Source organism: Leptopilina heterotoma, unplaced genomic scaffold, assembly GCF_015476425.1.
Source record: "Leptopilina heterotoma isolate Lh14 unplaced genomic scaffold, ASM1547642v1 Lhet_682, whole genome shotgun sequence".
NCBI lineage: Eukaryota > Metazoa > Arthropoda > Insecta > Hymenoptera > Figitidae > Leptopilina > Leptopilina heterotoma.
Window position 1 is genome coordinate 110,157 of NW_025111159.1, and position 24,414 is coordinate 134,570.

Below are 24,414 nucleotides of genomic sequence, written 5' to 3' on the forward strand. Positions count from 1 at the left end.
GAGCACCTTGCAGACATGCATGAAATAAGGTCGTTGATTTGCACTGGTCCCAGTCTTGCTCCTTCAACGGAAGGTATGTTCGTTGATCCTCGTCTATGATCAGGTAAACATATTTTGACTTTACATACGCTCTTCCAGTACCATTCTTGAGCATCTCTTGGGTGGTGGGGAGCGAGTGAAGCTCAAAGGCCTGATAGTTGTATTTTTCTAGGAGAGGAATATCGATGAGTACATTTAGTTGATGGTTCTCGCAATGGATTGTAACCGTCGAAATATGCATCAGTTCATCTACGCTGATCCTAGGTCCTGTTAGAGGGAATTTTCCGTCCTTGAGATTGTCCTGAACTTCTGCTTGGTGGACAGCATTTGGAGTTGTTCCTGTAGGTGCTGCAGAAGGGAGCCGTGTCGCTGTACTTGAGCATGTAACGAATCGAGCTGTGATCTGACTACATGAGTCTGCTTTCCGACGAAGTGCGATAGGTTAGCTTGGGCTTCGTTCAAGTTTTGAATGGCTGCATTATATCTCTCTCCGTCATCGTATGTCATTACACCAATGATTGGTCCTGCAATTTTTCCCAGGAAGCCAAATAGAGGAACAGCCCGTCTTGCTCGTAGTTGTGAGGTCATTCTTCTAGGTGAGGTTCTTTTGGTATTCTCTAATTCTTCGATTTGGACTCGGAACTGGTTTTAGAGTTCAGAGGCCATTTCCCATCTGTCTTCCCATTCGTATGATTCCATTAAATCCAAACACCATTCTTCTTCAGGTCCACACTGCGCTCCTAACTTCTTTAGACGCTGCTTTAGATCGTCAAAAAATCGGCACTGCTTTCCGACGTCCAGGAATATGGTAATTCTCCAATTGCTAACCGATCTCCTGACTTCCCCGATGTACTCGATGTACATACCGCTGCTGGATTGAAGAGGGATGACCTGGTAATGGTCACTTCCCGTAGGCGTATCTGGTTGGCTTAAAGCTTCCTGTCGGGCTTCTGTCGTGATCGGAAGGAAACATAGCAAGGTTAGAACAGCAACTCCCATCATCGTGGATTGGTTGACCATCCGTATTCTAGAACAATATTGAATATTAGTGATTTGAATTATATATGGGCAACCATGACTTTGTCCCTATGTTTGGCAAATCTCGTGCCATTTTCGTTTTCCAGGATCGAACCTCTTTATGAACATAAACCTGATCTCCTACCTTAGCATTTAGTGGTGGTGTATTCCACGTCAGTTCAACACAAAAAATTTTATTAGGTTTTGGGATTCGGTTGAAATTGGGTAGATTATATCCTCTGGTGGTAATAAATAAAATCCCCAAGCGATTTTAAAAAATTTCAAAAATTGGCGGACATATTGGATTTTTAATTTTTTTGTACTTTTTTTTGAAAAATATATATCTGTGCTTGTTCTTAACGGATTTTAGTTTATGACCTCTTAAATTGTTCGTATTGAAATATACTTTTATTTAAAAAATTAAAATTAAAAAAATTATTTAAATTTTTTGTTTAAAAAATTAATTTAATTTTTTGAAAAGCCATAGAAAAAATATGCTACCTTCAATTTTGATCATTTTTTTACCATTTGTAGACATAAATGTGTTGGACTTGTCCTGAAATTTTCATCGTGGGACAGCCAGTAGTTTTTGAGAAAAAAAATAAAACGTAAATCCTTGCATAACGCTGTAGCGCTCAGTTTTAATGCCGCACGATTGTAAATGGAATTTTAATGAAAGTACGAGTTTTGATTAACCCTAGAACTAAAATATGATTTTTTTATAGACTAACGAAAAACTGGGGTGGTTTGGTACCCCAGATTTGAAACAATTGTAAAAGGTTACCTTTTTTGTAATTTTTTTAATTTGTCAACAATGTGGTTAATTTGAAAAAATTAAACGGATTTTCAAAGCTAAATAGAGACAATTTTATTTTGATTAAGGCAACTTAAAAATTTAAATATTATTTACAATATATACAAATGTTAAATGATTTTAAAATAGAATAAAAATCATTTATTACAAAGGAGGTTTCTATTTTTTACGGGGGAGTTTCCGAGGTCTTACAGTTTTTCTTTATTTACCTTTTAAAATCCGTTTAATTTTTTCAAATTAGCCACATTGTTGACAAATTAAAAAAATTACAAAAAAGGTAACCTTTTACAATTGTTTCAAATCTGGGGTACCAAACCACCCCAGTTTTTCGTTAGTCTATAAAAAAATCATATTTTAGTTCTAGGGTTAATAAAAACTCGTACTTTCATTAAAATTCCATTTACAATCGTGCGGCATTAAAACTGAGCGCTACAGCGCTATGCGAGGATTTACGTTTTTTTTTTTTCTCAAAAACTACTGGCGGTCCCACGATGAAAATTTTAGGACAAGTTTAACACATTTATGGCTACAAATAGTAAAAAAATGATCAAAATTGAAGGTAGCATATTTTTTCTATGGATTTCAAAAAATTAAATTAATTTTTTAAACAAAAAAATTAAATAATTTTTTCAATTTTAATTTTTTAAATAAATTTATATTTCAATACGAACAATTTAAGAGGTCCTAAACTAAAATCCGTTAAGAACAAGCAGAGATATATATTTTTCAAAAAAAAGTACAAAAAAATTAAAAATCCAATATGTCCGCCAATTTTTGAAATTTTTTAAAATCGCTTGGGGATTTTGTTTATTACCACCAGAGGATATAATCTACCCAATTTCAACCGAATCCCAAAACCTAATAAAATTTTTTGTGTTGAACTGACGTGGAATACACCTGGTTTAGTTTTTCTATCGTACGCTTGTTTCGACCTTTCCTTTGACTGAACCAAATATTTGGCTGCAAAGTTTTGCAGTTCGTTCATTCGGGTCATAAGGTCCTTCAGATAGGAGCCATACGTTTCGACTTTCGGGCCTTGGGGTAATGAGCTGGGTGCTCTTGCTAAATGGCCGAACACAAGCTCGTATGGTGTAAAATTCGTAGCTTCATGAACAGACGTGTTATAATTTAACATGGCAAACGGAAGCAGACGATCCCTGTTACGTTCCGAGCAAGAGCAAGGCTTTTAAATAAAATTAAATTATTTATTTAAATTAGATTTTAAAACCGATTAGCTGATTAATCAGGTTAATAAAGCCTGATTTTTATTTTATTGTAGGATCGTGATCACTTGTCAAAACTACGGGTTTTGCGTTAAAAACAAGATAAATATTCCTTTTTATTTATTTATTGTTTATAATATTAATAAAATTACAAAGTTACAATTGTTACAAATTGTTACTTACGTTTTATAATTCGGTTATCGTTGAAATAGAGTAGCAAAGTCGTTATAATAAGTGGTTTTTGAGTTGGCTTTGTTCCAATTAATTGGAACTAACAGTTTGTTATGTTACACTTATGTAACTTTCACAACTTTATAGTTTTTTTGAGTAAATTTCAAGTGTTTTTCACCGTTTCCAAGTGTTACTTTACGTCACTTGCACCAGTTACAGAAACAAACTTGTTTCTAAGTGTGAGAAAAGCAACTTGCACAATAATCGAGTACATCGGTCTGCAATTGCCGATTAAAGAAAGAATTGATGTAAAACTACGTTAATGAAATTTATTAACAAAATACGACGGTTAATACTTTGATTTTATTGGTACTAAGTGTCAATTTGCCTTTCTTGCACCTTTATGGAAAGAAGATTGCTTCTAAGTGAAAAACGAAATTGGACTTGCACAATAATCGAATACAATTTGATTTGCATTTGCCGATTAATGAAAGTATACAATAACTCGCGTTTTAACCAAAGGGTCGCTCTACAATGATACTGTCCGCACTGAACTACACCGGAACTTTTGACAATCGCTCTTAAATTTGCCGGGGTTTATATAGGACTTTTAGTCCATGTATCGTGCGGGGAAATTAGCAAACAGCACGATTTTAACTAAAAGAGCATTTGTCACGTACGAGTGTAATATGATCTTTTCTATCTTATTCTATTTTCTATTTTCTATCTCAGGTACGTTTCCGAAAGGGCAGAAGTTGCCAAGATAATTTATTTAACCTAACATCCATTTTACAAATTCATTTGAGCAATCCTGGCTCGGTAGTTTACGCGGTCTTTGTAGATTTCAAGGGAGCCTTTCCATCCATTTCTCATCAGCTTTTGTGGAACAAATTATACGCATTGGGGGTTAGTTTTAAACTAATCAATATTATGAGGGATTTTTATTCTAAAGCGTCGTCTTGTATAAGAACTGGTGAAGGTTCAACTCGAATGGTAGAAGTTTCTTGTGGTGTTCTTCAAGGGGAGAGCCTCAGTCCATTTGAATTTTTATTGTTTATCTCAGACATGGAAAAGTTATTTATCGAACATGATTGTAGAGGCATTTCAATTGATTCTTCGACAGAGATTAATATGCTCGGCTACGCTGACGACTATGTATTACTTGCTGACTCTCCGATAGAATTAAAGAAAAAATTAAAAACACTACAGGAATACTGTTCCATAAACAAATTAATTGTTAATACAGAAAAAACCAAAGTAGTCATTTTTACTAAATCAGGCATTTCAAAAGCTAAAAAGAAATATAAGTCATTTGATTTTGGGGATGATTGCATCGGGGTAGTAAGGGAGTATGTGTATCTTGGGGTTACATTTCACAATTCGTGTTCCTTTTTTCCAGCTGCAAAAAAAGTTACAAACGCTGCAAATATGGCAGTGGGAGCAGTTTTGAAGACGATTCATTCTGTCAGAATCGATTCTTGGCAATCGTGTACAAAGCTTTTTTTCAGTCTAGTTACAAGCATTGCATTGTACAACTGTCAAATATGGGGTTTGAATGTTACTGACCTAATCGAGGGAGTTCATCTCTCATTTTTCAAAAAACTTTTAAGTCTCCCTATTTGTACGCCTAACTATGCTGTTTGGATGGAGACGGGCTTGTTGCACCTTGCTGAACGGGTCTTTAAAAACAGTCTTTCCTGGCTAAATAAAATACGTTTAATGGATGATTCTAGATATTCCAGGAGGTGTTTAAAGAGACTAATGTGTTTAGCAAGGAGTAACCTGAAGAATAAATTTAACTGGTTATATCAGATAAATTCTGTATTTGTTGCTCCTTGTGGGCTTCCGGATATTTGGGGGGAAGCGGATACGCTTCTGCCCAACATTGACGGTGAATTTGCTCTAAAAAAGTTTATTTCTCTCTTAAGAAAAAATGATTCTGACCGTTCGCACCTTTCCAAGAGTCTTGCAATCTTTCCCTATTTAACTATTCAATCAGATTCTCGAAATTAATTATCGTTGCGTTTACCTATATTTTATAAGAAAGTTTTTGCACGGGTTCGTCTCCTTAATTATTATGTGCCAAGAATCGTTTTCAATGGAATGAAATACTCCTTTCGCCCGGATGCAATTTGTCCTTATTGTAATTTAGAAAAGGAATCTTTATTCCATTTATTGATAACATGCCCAGCGTGTAATCATTTACTTGATCCAATTTTGAATTCCATGAGCGGTAATATCTCGAGTGTTGAGGGATGGATGAATATTTTGTCAACACGTAATCCATTTTTAATTAAAAAGTTTGTTATCGCCCTTGTAAAAATTTTATCAACACATGCGTCTTAGCTTTGCTTTATATTGTACTCTTTATATTTTAAATTTTCGTTTTATTTTTCGTAACTCCCTTTGTAAATCACATTATTTGTGTAATAAACAAATATAAATAAATAAATATTCTTCTATAATCATTTTTAATCATGCGTTATCTCTTTCATGCATGGCTTTGACACTTGTCGCAAAAGCATAGTACGTTGATTCCGTTTACTAATTCATTCATATGAATAGTAACACGTGCTAATGACTCATATGAATGAAAGATTATAATATTTACTTATGATTTATATCTTATGCTTTTATATTTTAGAATTTGTAATAAATAATGCATTAATTTGGACTATGCCTTTGGACATTGTTCGAATATTACATTTATGGTTTTTATTTAGTTAATTAGTTAACTAAAATATTAAATTTTTATGAAATTTGTATAAGTTTAAAATATATCGGGATATAACAGTCCTCCCTCCTTAAATCGTTCTTCGTCCTCGAGGAACTTAAATAGCGTATTCTGAACATTCGTAATTTTTACATTTTAGTAGTTCGAGTGATTTTAATAAGTTCTACAATAAACTAATGTGCTGACAAGGTAAGTTGACACTCTAAAGTTTATTTTGGAATGGAGTGAACGTGTCTAAAGTAGGATACATGAAGGATGAGGTAAGTTGTTGCAGAAACATCAGGGATATGTTCCATGGTCCAGATGTTCTTTATGAGACAAAGGATTTGCTGTTATCATCAGTTTTGAGGGCTGGTGATCTCAGACTCTACGATCTTTATGTCCATTGTTCTCTTCAGTTTCTCGTTGATAATGAGTGATACAAGTTCGATAAGCGACGTTTCTACAGTTGATTTTACTAATTATTGTGTGGAAAACATGATTTCGATATCGTCGTCGCTTCTTACAGAAATTCCTAATGGTGAGACAATTTAGTGTTTAATTTTTCTTTTCTCTTATTTTTTCTCTCTTTATCTTTTGTTATTATGAGTGAATTAAATTTAAATGACATTAGTGATAGTGATAATGATTATATTGAACAATTTAATTTGGATTTATTCAATGACTCTACGATTCAGGAAGAAAATGTGCGCGAGTTGAGTGACAATTTAAATTTAGTGGAAAATCGTAGTGTAGATAGTCAATCTGCCATAGAAGAGACAATTGCATTGCCTTCAACGTCATCAGAACAAAGTGCTTCCAGATTGACAGCTGAACTTTCCACAGAGTATGGTGTAAATTTTCCTTCAACAAGTGCTGCATCTGCTGATAGTTTTCCGACATTAAATATCGAAATTTGTGATTAAGACAATTTAACTCACCCATTAGGACCTTTAGTTTCCAGTTCTTCGATTTTTCACATTTCCCAACATAGGCTTTTGGGTTTAAGAATTGTTGATATTCAAGAGTCATTGGGCATTTATCAATTCGCCATTTGGAGAGTGCCCTTTAGAACTGCCGCACGAAAAATCTGTGACTTGTGTTCGTCCATTCTCCAGATTCCTTTCGATATTAGTGATTTTAAAATAATAAGACGATTGGACTCTAAACGTAAGGGAGTGATAGTGCGTGTTCCTAGTGTGGAGTTAAAAAGAACAATTTTCACACTAAAGCACATTTTCTTGTATAGAGGATATCATTTAGATATCCTATAATTTATTATGTAATTAGCTTTTGTGTAATGTTTGATGCATATATATTTATTTATATTTCTAAATTTTCTTCCTTTGTTTTGTTGTTTATAGATTCCTTTAATAGTGCTTTCTCTCATCGGCCTTTCAAATTGAATTATTGGCTCGAATTATTTTTCGTGTCACTGAGTTGCACAGCCCGCGTGGAAATAGTCAACTCTGGAATCACCCTTGCGGAATATGTACTATAACACAGATAAACCTTGGGAAAAGTTGTAACCAACCCAATACGAAATCCTAGAAAAACCATGGCTTAGGAACGAATACAAGACAGTTGCTAGGGCTGGCAGAACCATAGGACTTTAAAAAAAACAGTTTGCCAATATGTAATTTATTAATTTACGACTGCAAAAAAAGACTGGCAAAAGAGTGGACACAGGAAATACCCACTAATTTTAAATAAACAAAGCTTTAAAATATTGGGAAAATCTTACCTAAAGGTGTGCCTGGCACAAAAGTGGCAATTGAGTTGCACAAACAATTATTTTCTTTTTCTTCATTTAAACTTAACAAACCTGAAAAACCCTGGCTCAAAGCTTACACACACCTCAAACTGCAACAACCATGGCAAAATAATATTTTTCTTTAAACTTAAATTTCCTAGACTGTAAAAAGCCACTATCAACTTTTCACCAACCCAAAACTGTCATTACCACGGCAAAAGCATTTTTTTATTTAAATGATCTTTTAAAAACTGGGAAAAGCCAGTACCAACTTTTCACCAATCCAAAACTGTCATTACCGCGGCAAAAGTATTTTTTTATTTAAATGACTTTTTAAAAACTGGGAAAAGCCAGTACAAACTTTTCACCAATCCGAAACTGTCATTACCGCGGTAAAAGTATTTTTTTATTTAAATGACTTTTTAAAAACGCCAGTATAAACTTTTCACCAACCCAAAACTGTCATTACCACGGCAAAAGCATTTTTTTATTTAAATGATCTTTTAAAAACTGGGAAAAGCCAGTACCAACTTTTCACCAATCCAAAACTGTCATTACCGCGGCAAAAGTATTTTTTTATTTAAATGACTTTTTAAAAACTGGGAAAAGCCAGTACAAACTTTTCACCAATCCGAAACTGTCATTACCGCGGTAAAAGTATTTTTTTATTTAAATGACTTTTTAAAAACGCCAGTATAAACTTTTTACCAACCCAAAACTGTCATTACCACGGCAAAAGCATTTTTTTATTTAAATGATCTTTTAAAAACTGGGAAAAGCCAGTACCAACTTTTCACCAATCCAAAACTGTCATTACCGCGGCAAAAGTATTTTTTTATTTAAATGACTTTTTAAAAACTGGGAAAAGCCAGTACAAACTTTTCACCAACCCAAAACTGTCATTACCACGGCAAAAGCATTTTTTTTATTTAAATGACCTTTTAAAAACTGGGAAAAGCCATTACCAACTTTTCACCAATCCAAAACTGGAATTACAGCGGTAAAAGCATTTTTTTTATTTAAATGACCTTTAAAAAACTGGGAACAGCCAGTACCAACTTTTCACCAACCCAAAACTGTCATTACCACGGCAAAAGCATTTTTTTTATTTAAATGACCTTTTAAAAACTGGGAAAAGCCGTTACCAACTTTTCACCAATCCAAAACTGGAATTACAGCGGTAAAAGCATTTTTTTTATTTAAATGACCTTTAAAAAACTGGGAAAAGCCAGTACCAACTTTTCACCAACCAAAAACTGTCATTACCACGGCAAAAGCATTTTTTTTTATTTAAATGACCCTTTAAAAACTGGGAAAAGCCATTAGCAACTTTTCACCAATCCAAAACTGGAATTACAGAGCAAAAGCATTTTTTTATTTAAATGACCTTTAAAAAACTGCGAAAAGCCAGTATCAACTTTTCACCAACCCAAAACTGGAAATACCGCCGCAAAAGCATTTTTATATTATGAATGACATTTTAAACACTAGGTAAAGCCAGTATAAACTTTTCACCCATCCGAAAGTGGCATTACCGCGGCAAAAGCTTTTTTTTATTTAAATGACCTTTTAAAAACTGGGAAAAGACAATATCAACTTTTCACCCACCCAAAACTGTCATTACTACGGCAAAAGCATTTTTTTATTTAAATGACCTTTTAAAAACTGGGAAAAGCCAGTACCAACTTTTCACCAATCCAAAACTGTCATTACAGTGGCAAAAGCATTTTTTTTAATTAAATGACCTTTTAAAAACTGGGAAAAGCCAGTACCAACTTTTCACCAATCCAAAACTGTCGTTACCGCGGCAAAAGCTTTTTTTTTATTTAAATGACCTTTTAAACACTGGGAAAAGCCAATACCAACTTTTCACCAATCCAAAAATGTCATTACCACGGCAAAAGCATTTTTTTGTTTAAATGACATTTAAAAACTGGGAAAAGCCAGTACCAACCTTTCACTAATCCAAAACTGTCATTACCGCGGCAAAAGTATTTTTTTTATTAAAATGACTTTTTAAAAACTGGGAAAAGCCATTAGCAACTTTTCACCAATCCAAAACTGTCATTACCGCGGCAAAAGTATTTTTTTTATTAAAATGACTTTTTAAAAACTGGGAAAAGCCAGTATCAACTTTTCACCAACCCAAAACTGGAATAACTGCCGCAAAAGCATTTTCATATAATGAATGACATTTTAATCACTGGGTAAAGCCAGTATAAACTTTTTATCAACCCAAAACTGGAAATACCGCCGCAAAAGCATTTTTATATTATGAATGACATTTTAAACACTAGGTAAAGCCAGTATAAACTTTTCACCCATCCGAAAGTGGCATTACCGCGGCAAAAGCTTTTTTTTATTTAAATGACCTTTAGAAACTGGGAAAAGACAATATCAACTTTTCACCCACCCGAAACTGGCATTACCGCAGCAAAAGCATTTCTTTTATTTTAAATGACCTTTAAAAAACTCGGAAAAGCCAGTATCAACTTTTCACCAACCCAAAACTGTCATTACCACGGCAAAAGCATTTTTTTATTTAAATGACCTTTTAAAAACTGGGAAAAACCAGTACCAACTTTTCACCAATCCAAAACTGTCATTACAGTGGCAAAAGCATTTTTTTTAATTAAATGACCTTTTAAAAACTGGGAAAAGCCAGTATAAACTTTTCACCAATCCAAAACTGTCATTACCGCGGCAAAAGTATTTTTTTTATTTAAATGACTTTTTAAAAACTGGGAAAAGCCATTACCAACTTTTCTCTAAACCAAAACTGTCATTACCACAGCAAAAGCATTTTTTTATTATGAATGACATTTTAAACACTGGGAAAAGCCAGTACCAACTTTTCACCAATCCAAAACTGGAATTACAGCGGAAAAAGCATTTTTTTTATTTAAATGACTTTTTAAACACTGGGAAAAGCCATTACCAACTTTTCACCAACCCAAAACTGTCATTACCACGGCAAAAGCATTTTTTTATTTAAATGACCTTTTAAAAACTGGGAAAAACCAGTACCAACTTTTCACCAATCCAAAACTGTCATTACAGTGGCAAAAGCATTTTTTTTAATTAAATGACCTTTTAAAAACTGGGAAAAGCCAGTATAAACTTTTCACCAATCCAAAACTGTCATTACCGCGGCAAAAGTATTTTTTTTATTTAAATGACTTTTTAAAAACTGGGAAAAGCCATTACCAACTTTTCTCTAAACCAAAACTGTCATTACCACAGCAAAAGCATTTTTTTATTATGAATGACATTTTAAACACTGGGAAAAGCCAGTACCAACTTTTCACCAATCCAAAACTGGAATTAGAGCGGAAAAAGCATTTTTTTTATTTAAATGACTTTTTAAACACTGGGAAAAGCCATTACCAACTTTTCACTAACCCAAAACTGTCATTACCACGGCAAAAGCATTTTTTTATTTAAATGACCTTTTAAAAACTGAGAAAAGACAATATGAAATTTTCACCCACCCGAAACTGGCATTACCGCAGCAAAAGCATTTCTTTTATTTTAAATGACCTTTAAAAAACTCGGAAAAACCAGTATCAACTTTTCACCAACCCAAAACTGTCATTACCACGGCAAAAGCATTTTTTTATTTAAATGACCTTTTAAAAACTGAGAAAAGACAATATGAATTTTTCACTTACCCGAAACTGGCATTATCAAGGCAAAAGCATTTTTTTATTGTAACTGACCTTTTAAAAACTGGAAAAAGCCAGTACCAACATTTTACCAATCCGAAACTGTCATTACCGCGGCAAAAGTATTTTTTTTATTTAAATGACTTTTTAAAAACTGGGAAAAGACAATATCAAATTTTCGTCTGTTCAAAACTGGAATTACAGCGGCAAAAGAATTTTTTTTATTTAAATGTCTTTTTAAAAACTGGGAAATGACAATATCAATTTTTCACCTATTCAAAACTGGAATTACAGCGGCAAAAGCATTTTTTTAATTTAAATGACCTTTTAAAAAGTGGGAACTATTTATAATAAAAAAAGACTTTGTGTTATAAAATTGTATTAATATTTTGTAAATTTTGTGATTGTCAACAGTGAATGATTTACTTAAATAATAAATTAAATAATAATTTATTCAAAATTTAAATTTGTAATTTTTATTTTTATTAATCAGCGATTTATTTATCACTGGTATTAAAATATTATCAGAATTAAACGTAATTATTAGAATTAATAGAAAATATATTAATTAATAATAATAATAATAATTTTTCAAATCTTAAATTGTGTCTTCATCTTCATCATCTTGTTCTTCTCCTTCTTCCTCCTCTTCTTCAGAAGAGGAAGACTTTTCTTCATTTTCACTCTCTTCTTTATTCTCCTCTTCTTTTTTCTGACTTTCTTTCTCATCTTTTTTCTCTGCTTTTATTTCAGGTTTATTTTTAGGGTGTCGAAGCGTGCAACACTGATTATTCAAGACCTCTATGTACTTTTCATAAGTATATTTTTTATTCTTCCCCTTAATATAATCTATAGTGAAAAATATTTTATGTATAAATATATAGAACAATTAAATTCATAAATATTTTACAATTTTAGATGCAATCTTTCAATTTTAAACGGATATTTACTATAGACTGCGTTTCTTATGAATACAGGAATGGCTTTTCCGGGTCTTCCTTTTCTGCTGTGTCCGAGCGCTGTCATAGTTTTCAGTTCCTCTGGTCCAACTAATTCGAGCATGAGCCTCCTTATCCCGGGTAGCAATTGAAGTCTGGATCAGGTCTGTAACTGATCTGGTTAGATCTGGGCCAGATCTGGTAACCAAGTCTGTGCCAAAGCTGGTTTGAAACGCGGAACATGTCTGAAACGTGTATATAACCAGATTTGATTTTCTCTGTTGTTCGTATGGTAACAAGGCGTTCGACAGTACCTAGCGTGGGTTCTTGCTTTTTTCTGGTCATTGCTTTGCTGTTTATTATAATAGCTTTGCTTTTTGTAAAATTTGTGTTTTTAGTTGAAAATATATTTAATTTAAATACAATAATAATATTTTCATCTTTTGCAATTAATAAAATAGGCATTTTTCAAATGAATAAGATTGTTTTTAAATAAATTACAAAAAGCAAAATTTAAGTTAAATTTAAATGTTTTAAATTGTTTATTTTTTAATTTTTTTCAATTTTTTTTTCATTTTAAGCTGGAAGAACTACTTAAATACACACTCCTAAACACAGTATTTCATTTTTTTTATTAAAGTCGTAGATTATAATTATATTAAGAAAATTCCTAAACGCAGGGATTCGAGCACCTAACTATATATCGCAACGCAGGTTTTGGTGACGTAGGGGACGCAAGATAAAACGCTTTAACCGCTCGACCATCTCGGAGGTCTGAGAATCTGGGCTTAGAGAAAAATTGCATTCAAAAAGCAGAGCAAATAGACTCTCTTTCTCTCTCTCACTTACTGAAACCCGAAAGAAAAGATAGTTAGAACCCCTGCGGTTCAGGGTTCTTTACGCGCTCATACTACGTTTGGGAAATTCCCAAAAGTTGTTTATATAGTACATTTTCAGATTTCTCGGTTTTTAATTTGTAAGCATAAATTACTTGTGTAGAGTAATAATTACAGAATTTATTTTAAATACAGGGATTTGTTTCCGAGTAAATATTTTCGAATATTAGGTTAAATAATTATAAATCTGAATTCAGTCCAATAGATACATTAAGTAACCAACTGTTTAGTAAAGTAATTTTAAAAAGCATACAGAAGGAAATGTTTTGCATTATAAGGGTCATAAAATATAAATATTCGTGAAACGACAAGAACAATTATATTTTAATTGTGCTTTCTAAATTTGAATCAGTTAAAAATCACTGGGTTAACTAACAATAAATGACTGACATTTTACTTCTGCAATCAGTTAAAATTAACTTATTGTCAATGACAAAATTAATGGTTATCAGTAAAAAACAACTAAAAATTGGTCAAATTTTATCAATATTTCAGTGTATTACAATAATTATTATTATTATGAATAAATATTCGGTATTTTATAGTATATAATGAAAAAATTAATATTATGAGCTACTCATTAATTAATCTCATTAAGCTTAATTAATAATTCTTATTTAATTATAATTGAATCAGTTAAATGAGTGTACTAAAATATCAGTTATTTTTAACTGACAATCAGATATGCTTTTCTGAAAATTAGTTATTTTTAACTAATTCAAATATAGAGAATGATCATTAAAATAGTAAAGAGAAATTTGTAGCAGTACAAAGTTAAAATTTCGGTTTTCTCTTAATATACTTCTGTACGTCGCTATCCTTATTTTCCTACCTGTTCAAGGGCTCAATCGGTTTCACCTTACCGACTTTTCATTATTTGTGCAATTGGTTTAGTAGTTTTGGTACCTGCATATAGATAGAGCTGTTTAATTGGTTACCAAGTCTGCTTCTGGTTTGGACCATGTAAAATTCCAGATCCGTTCCAGATCTAGAATAACAGGTCTGCATCAGATCTGTACTCTGGTAGCGACTTGGATTTTGCTACCCGGGATCATTTCTTCTGGACGTGATTTAAATCTTGTTATTTCAGCTTCTCTTCTCGGATTTAGATACAATTCATCATTTCTTATTTCCGCTATTTTCATATTATCTTGTCCAGAGAAATTCGATCCCTTAAATAAGAACAAATTTGTTTTTTAATTTGTATATATACACAACATAACATATATTAATATATATTCTTATTCAAGAACCTGAAAGTAATTGGAAGTATTTTTTCCTTCTAGTTTTCCACGAAGAGCGCCAGCTATAGTTTCAATAAACACAACGGTTTCCTCAGACACTAAAAAAATATTGTTTATTAGTTTTAAAATTTTGAAATTGTAAAATATAGTCTTATAAAAGAAAATATATTTTTATTAATTTACCAGTTTAAAATTTCAATTATATTTTTTTAATTCATTATATAAAATTGTAAATAAAATAAAACTTAGCAAACCGCTTGGAAAAAAAATCGTGGTTCCTTGAGACGTTCTTTTTTGGTCGTTAACATTTTCCAAATTTGTTGATGCAGAATTGTTAGAAGTTGATGCAGTAATTGATTGGTTAGTCGTTTTAGATGTGTCTTTGATTTCAGTGTCAGCTGTAGTCAACTTTTCAAGAGCAAAATCTGGAGCTTCTTCTACTTTTTTCTGATTATCGGTTTTTTTTGATGATTCAGCAGGCACTTTATAAAAAAACGAAATTTTTTTGGTTATATAATATTTTAAAATAATGTTTTTATTATTTAAATAATTAATTATTAATAATTATTATTACTATATAAAAATTAATCAATGAAAAAATAATAAAATATTTTTAAAGGCAAAGTTTATGCATATGTCGATTCCAGAAAATTTTGCGGAAATAGTTTTAAATGGAAATACTTTTTAAATTATATAAAAAAAATCTGTATAGTTTAACAGTATTTTTAAAGTTAATTGAAATAAATTACAATTTTGATTTTTCAAGTTATTAGCAACATTTCGCAGTCTATCATTCCTTGGCAAACTTTTCACTTGAGCCGATTTTTTAGGTAACTTTGCAGGGGGAGGAATTTCTGGATCCGCAATTTTTACAGTTTTTCTCTCCGCGACCGGTTTAGTGTTTCCTAAAAAGATTCGAAAAAAATTTAAAAAAAACTTCTTTAAATTCACATTATAATAGTTATTTTTGAAGAACTGAAAAACTAGACTTTTAAAAATAACGTTTTCAGAATTTAGTATGAATTAAATTACACTTAATAATAAATTGTAATTACTTTTATTTCTCGACGAAACAGTAGTTGTTGACTGCTTATCACGTTTAGATGCTCCTTTAGTCTCTGTAGTGTCAGCTTCAGTCAATTTTTCATCGTCGAAGTCTCGATCTGATGCAGAATTTTCCTCATCTGTCATATCGTCGGTTATTTTCGATGATGTTTCTGGGTCAGTAACTTGTGACGATTTTCCAGCAGTAACCGGTTTAGTTTTACCTAATGAAATTAAAAACATATTAGAAAATTTCTTTTTAAAAAAACATTTATGCATAAATAATTTCAATTTATTTCAATAGAAGTTCAAGTCAATTTTTCATAGAGCAAAATCTGGAGCTATTATTGCTTTTTTATTTTGGGTTATTTTCGATAATTAAGCAGCCATTTTTTTAAGAAATGTAATTTTTTTGGTTATATAATACTTATAAATTAATGTTTATATTCTTTAAATAATTAATTTATTATTACTACAATAGAAACTGATAAATTGAAAAATATAAAAGTATAAAAAAAATATAAAAAAATATAAAAAATATTTTTAAATGGAAAAGTTTATACATCTCTAAATTCCAGAAAATTTTGCAGAAATAGTTTTAAATGGAAATAATTTTTTTAATTACATAAAAAATATCTCTAGTTTGATAATATTTTTTTAAAGTTAATTGAAATAAATTACAATAATTTTGATGTTTCAAATCATCAGCAATATTTCGCAGTTTATCATTCTTTGGTAAATTTTTGACTTGAGCCGATTTTTTAGGTAACTTTGCAGGGGGAGGAATTTCTGGATCCGCAATTTTTACAGTTTTTCTCTCCACGACCGGTTTAGTGTTTTCTAAAAAGATTCGAAAAAAATTAAAAAAGAACTTCTTTAAATTTACATTATAATAGTTATTTTTGAAGAACTGAAAAACTAGACTTTTAAAAATAACGTTTTCAAAAATTAGTATGAATTAAATTACACTTAATAATAAATTGTAATTACTTTTATTTCTCGACGAAACAGTAGTTGTTGACTGCTTATCACGTTTAGATGCTCCTTTAGTCTCTGTAGTGTCAGCTTCAGTCAATTTTTCATCGTCGAAGTCTCGATCTGATGCAGAATTTTCCTCATCTGTCATATCGTCGGTTATTTTCGATGATGTTTCTGGGTCGGTAATTTGTGACGATTTTCCAGCAGTAACCGGCTTAGTTTTACCTAATGAAATTAAAAACATATTAGAAAATATATTTAATTTTAATTATACTATAATTTTACTTAAATTAATTAACCGACAACAAATATTGTTATGAGTAATTAATTTTTTAAGTTATTTTTTTAATTACATTATAATTTTTTTAAGCTTTGAAAAATAAAATTATTTAATTATTTTGTTATTAGATCACTTTTTCCATTAAAAGGTTATACTGCTCTTAATTTTATTTCAATTATAATTAAATATATTTAAAAATTTTATCATCTTGAATAGTAATTTATTTTAATTTTAATTGTTTAAAATTTAATTGATTAATTTTTATTTTATTTCATTTGTAATTAAATATATTTAAAAAATGTTTCATCTTGAATAGTAATTTATTTTAATTTTAATTAATTAATTTTATTTTATTTCATTTGTAATTAAATTATTTAAATTTAAATTAAATTATTTAATTTTTTATTAATATATATATTTTTAAAATTAGTTTTTATTATTTTTTATTTATTTAACAATTCAATTTGATTCTATTTAACATTTATTACCTTCATTTGTAGTAGGAAAAACTGGAGGTAATTTGAAAATCACTTCGTTTACTTTCTCTTGTGCCTTCTTTTTTTCATTGTTGACCATTTTTGATTTTTCTTTAAAAATTTTCTTTTCCTTTGCTAATGTCGAACTATTCTCGGACTTTCGTTTGCCTTCTTTCAAAATTTCTCCAGTCTTTGTGACGTTCAATTTTTCAAGGTACTTTTTATCTTCTAAAAGTTTTAAAAAATTAACTTTTTAATGTTTACTTTTAACTAATTTTTACTGTATGAGAAAATAAATATAAATATTCGAAAATGTGTCATATTGTTCAAAACAATCAAAAGAATAAATTGAAGAAATAAATAAAATCTGAATTTATAAATAACTAAGAATAATTAATTGAAAATTTAGCTTTTTGAATCAATTTAAAAAAATTCGATTGTTAAATGATAATACTTTATAAAGAAAAAAATGTTATTTAAGTTAAAGATGTCATTTAGTCTGATATATGTGATAATAATTTCCTAAACTTACCACTTCTTTTGAGAAGGATTGCTGCATAATCCTTTCCATCGAAAGTCATCCAAATTTTTTCTCCTTCCTCCTTGATTTTCAAATTATCGTCTTGTTCGACAACACTTTTATTTTTTTCTTTCTCCCAAAATAGAAGGCAATACATTTTTGCTATTCGATTAGGATAAAATAATCCTAATTAATTCTTTATTAGAATAAAATTTATGTCTTTACCATCTGACACGAACTGACAGATTGTAATGAATAAAAAAAGAAACACAGTTAATAATTGTATAAAACGAATGCTAACTTCAAAGAGTAAAATTTACGCGTTTATTTTCGAATGAATATTGAAATAAAATTTTCAAAACTTTTATGTTATTTTAAAAAGTACTCAATTCTGGTCGTTAGAATATCTGTACACAAGTAAAAGTAAAAAAAATTTACAGAAATGTGAAAATAAAGATTGTATAAATTAATTGGCATATATGCGCGTTTTGATGTTTTTAAAAATTGAAAAACGTTTATTAGTTTGTCAAAAGAATCTGAACAGAAAGTTTAAAAATAAATATTAGTTATAATTAAAAATGTAAATATTTGTTTATTCTAGTTTGCTTTATAATTTAATTTTAATTAATTAATGACAAAATAGATTTTGTCAAAATGAGAAGAAATAGGAATTTCGAAAATTATTCTATTTCTACACAGAGAAGAATTTTGTTAGCCAATCAGCAGAATAATAGAAATTTGCCAAGTTCGTCTGATTCTGTAAGATATTTGAACTTCAGTATTTAACATATTTGTTACTCAATTAAATTAATATTCGAAATTTTATTGGATTTGATATGATATAATACTCAAGTCTTTTTGGGGTTATCCAAGTTAATACTTTTATCAACTTTCTATTTAATTAAATAATTTCATAGGTTTTTAGCGGTTCTTTCCAATCTAATTTGTAAAAATAACTTCACATTTATCCAACTAAACACGTTCAATTTTTAGAGGTTTTTTTCAAAATAATTATTTATTGTTAAAATTTTCTATTGGTTAAATTAAATTAAAAATAAAGTGTATATAAAAAGAGTTTTTATAAAAATTATTATAACTTAACAAATTAATGAAATCGATAATTCTAAAAATATTGCACAAATTAACATAAAATATATAAATATAATAGTTTTTATGAATAAGTAAGTAAATATATCATAAGTAAAAAGTTAATTTTTTTAAATTAAAACTGAAACTGAAACTCTAGGGAATTGATTTGCGGGAGTGGAATAATGGTAAATTACTTATAGAATTTTAAAAGGATTTTGCTTCAATAATTTTGATTTTGCTTCATTAATTAACTCTTCATTTTACATGACAAAATTGCAAAAGCTATACTGATGTACAAAATACTGAAATATTACAAGCTCGTATTTTATTATAGGTTAGAAAAAAAGTTTCATAGAAAAAGCTCTATAAATCCAAAAAAATCACAATTTTTTATAACATTAAAAAATTATATGATTTTATATAATTAGTAATCCTAATGATGGAATTTTCAATCCTTTTACATTCGATACTTATTGTAAAAAATATAAATGTTGATTTTAACTATTTTAAAAAATTTGTTGCATTATTTTTTTTTATTACATTATTTATTATATGGGTTTTTAAAAATATATTTCGAAATAAAATAGTGGGTTTAATTTTCGTCATTTTTATTCTTAAATTATTTAAAGTAAATAATTATTTAACAAAAAATTAATCTCTATGTAATTTTATTAATTTGAAGGGATTTATAATTTAATTTTTGATAATGTTGTAAAAAGTGCTGTATATGACCCTCATTTCTTACTCTCAAAAAATTATTTACAAAAATTTATTCATTAAAAAGTAAAAAGTTCATTCATTAAAACACTTCAAACAAGAATTTATAACATTGTTGTAATATAATAACAAATTATTATTAGAACTAGCAAATGTTATGCGCGCTATAGCGCGTGGAATGTTGTTTTAGATTTATTATTATGCAAATCACAAAAAATTTATTTTTAAATATAAATTTTTGAATAATTTTATAATCGAAATTTTAATAATTTTCTTATTAAATTCATAATCAATTATAATTGTTTACATTTTCAAAAATTATATTAAAATTCTTCGCAATAATTCAATTATTTTCATAAATAACATTCTTCGGAAGAATTCAATTATTTTTATAAATAATAAACTAAATATGGACGTCCACATGAAAAGGGCCCATATTGTCGGTTCTAGTTTTCGAGATAATCGCAATTTAGTAATTTTGGAGCAAAATCTTAATTTTTTTTTATTTTTTATTATCAATCTACATGTTTTGACAAGACGAATCATGCGGTTTTCATTAATTTATCGATGATTTAACTGTTTGATTTCATTGGTTCTTTAGAAAAATGAAAAGGGCCCATTTTGTCGGTCATTTGTAAAAGTAATCCGTATTTTAAAAATGGAGATGTGGAAAAATTTAAAACCTCTTGATTTTTCATCTTTATGGTGTCCTGGACTGTAAACAATTCTTATCTGAATAAGTTCCCAGAAGAACCAAAGATATTGAGTCTTTTTCGTAATTTTCGAAATGAAAATTTGGATATTGCCTCAATTTTTTTATAATAGAGGCTGTCAAAAATTTTTTAATAAGTTTAATATCTATTCTTCTTCTTCAAATGACACAATAAAATTGTACCTAATCATTAATCATGTAAAAAATGGTTTTTTTAATAGAAAAACTGTCCTTTTTAGAAAAGGGCCCATATTGTCGGTTTTTCGTATTTTCAAAATTAAGAGGGGGGGATGGTTTTAAAAATTTAAATCTGTTGGTTTTTTATCTTCAAGGTGCCCTGAACTGGAAACAATTCTTATCTAAATAACTTCCAAGAAGAACCTGAGATACAACAATTAGTTGGTATCGCAATCTTTAATTCCGTTTTTTCTCGAAATGAGGTTTTTGGCGTTCAAAATTTGAAATTCCGTAACTTAGCGAATTTTTAACCAAAAAAGTTCTAAGACCACACAAAATTTTCCAAATTTTGACAGGAATACGCCTATATAGATAACTCCAATAGTACCAAAATGGGCCCTTTTCATGTGAACGTCCACATATCATTAAACATATATATATATATTAAATTTTGAGGAAAATGTTATACCTATTTAGAAATAGTTTTATTCTTTATCAAATTTTTAACAATTTAAATATTATTCTTCTGCTAATTTTTAAATATTTCTGTTTGCAATTTATTTTTGAAAATTTTGTCACTGTTTACTGTTATTAGTAAACATTTAATTAACAAATTTCTTGAAAAGAAACAGCTTTTTTAATGCAAACTTTTTTGCATTGAATTCTCCAATTTAATATTAAAATCTAATTTTTTAGTTTTTCTACTGTAAAATTTTTTAAAAATTAATTTTGTAAGAAAATATGCGCATTTGACGTAACTCAAAAATTGCCAACTTTTGCTTATTTTTCAATGTAGGTTTATCTTCATAACTTGTATTTTCACTAGTAAAGTAAAATAATATCTCGAAACGGTTTTTTAGATTTTTCCTAAACGATCAGGAAAATGTTTAAATGTGTTATTTTCGTTTCCTGTAAAATCATGAAATTGTCACTTGATTTCTTATTTTGTTATGTCACCCTTTAAATAGTATCTATAGGGGGAAGTCCCCTAGTACAGGACACCTAAGGTTTTCATGAAATAAAATTAAAACTACTTCAAAAAATATGACTTCATTTATGAATTAATTAACTCTACAATATATAACACCAAAATCAATTAGCAAAAATAGAATATTTTGATAAACTCTTTTTTTAAGTTCAATTTAGTTTTTGTATCGAAATACTACAATTTTGAAATTGTTCCCTAGTACCGGACAGTCTAAAACTTTTAATTTTACGCGTAAGATATTATTGAGAAATGATGCAGCGATCAAAGACGTAATAAATACTTTAAATACTTTACTTTATAAATTTAATACTTAAACGTCAAAGACGTTTAAGTATTAAATGAAGTGTTATGCCAACGATATTGTAAAATAAAATAACCAACTTTAGAAAAAAAATTTTTTTCCTTTTTTTAAATATTTATTTGAATTTTACAGTGCATCCTACCAAAAACACATTCACATTAAGTGTATGATTGGTTCAACGAATATTTCTATCTATATATTCAAATAAAACAAAAGTGACTTAACTATTCACTTATTGGCTGACTTTACCTACAAAAACCAATTTTTTAACTGTCCGGTACTAGGGGACAAGCAATCCTTAAAATTATGTTATTTTATACTAACACCGTCAAGAAATTAAAAAAAAACTTTTACAGTCTTGGAATTATAGTTAAACCCTCTCTTTAATGCAAGTTGAAATAAACACGTAAGCCCAAAAGTATAGTAGTAATCGCACTTTAAAATTTATACGATACAACGTCTTCTTGCTAAAAAAACAATTTAGTGCTCTCATCGTGGTCATTCACGTTATTGATAAACCGAGCACTCTGATTCTTTATTATTACGTTCTTCCGCGACTTTTTTGACAATCTTTTAATCCGATGATTTGTCATTTGTTTAAGAACTAGAAGTGTCCGGCGCTAGGTGCCGTCCGGCGTTAGGGTACTTCCACCTATATTATATTCTTCGAAAGAATTTATGTAATTATTTTTTACATTTTAATAACATTCCTTGAATACATTATATTGTTTAGGAAAAATGTATGTATTCAAAGAAATATTCTAAAAAATTTAATTAGGATTTTTAAAAATTTTAATAAAATTCTTCTAGGGAATTTAATTATTTTCATAAATAATAAAATTCTTCGAAGGAATTCAATTGTTCTCAAATTTTTTGCAAGAATTCCAAATGATTTTTATTATATTTAAAATTGAAAGTATTGAAAAAGAAAATTTTTTTAAAAAGTTAGGAAGCAAAAAAGCAAACAGCAACTAACTTCAAACTATTATTAATATTGATATACATATAATTTAATGGAGTTTATTTTGGGAGTAGATTTTCTATGTATTTCAATAGAATTGCATAGAGAATATCTGGGGAATTCTCTCCTAGGAATAGGGGCCATTTATTAAGTATGTAAGGGTCTCCAAGAGGAGGGCTTTTAAATAGAATTAAATTTTGACGTAATATGTTTTGAAAAATTTAAATTTACCTTTCTAACGATATTAAATTATTTAACCTTTTTAGGAAGTCTTAACCAAATTTACTTGCTTTCTTATACTCAAATTATTTGATTAGTCTGAAAGTGAAGAAGATGACCCAATGAACCAAATTGTAGAAGACCCTATAGTACAACAGGAAATTGATAATGATATCGATATGGGTATTTATAATGATAATATGAGTACTACTGAAACAAGTAATAGTAGTAGCAGTCATTATAGTTTATCAGACAGTACTGATGAATCTGAGGAAGAAAGTGATGTATCATATGACGGTAAGTATGTAATTGTTTTAAGACGAAATTTCATCAATTTTCTGATAAGTTGCCGTCATAAATGCATCGTAATTTCAACAAAAATTAATTTCATTAATATTATGTGTTACTCTGATTATATGTAAAAAGAGAGGGGTTAGGTATTGTACTTTCATTTTTCAACGTTTAAAACTATTGACCGTAATACAAAAAATAACTCTTCAGTAAACTAAATCAACTTATTTGATTTACAAAAAAATGTAGACGAACTACTTAGCTCAAAAATTGTGAGCGTAAGAGGGGAGTATACGTGTGTTTTGAATTTTGAAATATATAGTTATTGTACCTAATGTGCTTTTTTCCTGTATATCCAATCAACCCATAAGCTTGTAGAAAACTTCAGCAAGCTTGTCTGTCAAGCTTGCACTTTTGTTAATTTTTATAATTTTCACTACAATCTTGAGATAAATTTACAATACAAACTTGCACCAAGTTTTCGATTCCACTTGTAGCAAGTTTCCACATAGCAAAAAAAATAATTATCTATTTCAGCTAATTTTTAGCTACCTTAGCTAACCTTAAATTGCTATTATATGAATAGCAATTATTGTTAGCTAATGCAGCTAATAATTAGCTAAAATAGCTAATTTGTTTTGCTAAAACAGCTAATTATTAGGTATAATAGCTAAAAATTCGCTATCCATATAATAGCAAACTCATTTTTCTCCGGGCACGGTAAGTTTCCTGGAAGCTCTAATGTTCATTGGTTTGAATCTCTGCTTGTATATTTTCAGTTTTATTATTTCACGATATTACTAATATCGTTTTAATATTTTAATACCGAGTGATATCATTGTTATATGGGTAATTTTCAAGTAACTGTGATTTTTGCATGCCCCCAAAGATAAATAACAATTAAATGATTTTTTTGCCAATTCTTTTTTAACCACTTACTGTAAGGTCCTGTTCTTAGAGATACTAATATTTAGTTCATTAACTAATCATTATCATAGTTAAAACTAAAAAAATAGGGGTTTTTTCAGAGTATTTTCATTTGAAAATATACTTCAATAACAAAATTTATTGAAATATATAAAGAAAGTCAAATTTGGTTCACTATTTTAACGGGAAATGTCTTATTCAAAAAATCACAGTTATTTGAAATCACCCATATATAATATTGTGTAAAATTATTAAAGTATT

General features: G+C 29.1%; 1 protein-coding gene across 1 annotated transcript; it reads right to left on the reverse strand.

Moving 5' to 3' along the window:
- Window positions 1-12,230: 12,230 nt before the first annotated feature.
- LOC122510489 lies at window positions 12,231-14,528 on the reverse strand. Its single transcript, XM_043625173.1, has 3 exons — window positions 14,136-14,528; window positions 12,346-12,578; window positions 12,231-12,244 (listed from the first exon to the last, which is right to left on the reverse strand). Coding segments are annotated over exons 1-3 (336 nt in total). The 5' UTR covers window positions 14,238-14,528; the 3' UTR covers window positions 12,231-12,243.
- Between the last annotated feature and the right edge of the window lie 9,886 nt (window positions 14,529-24,414).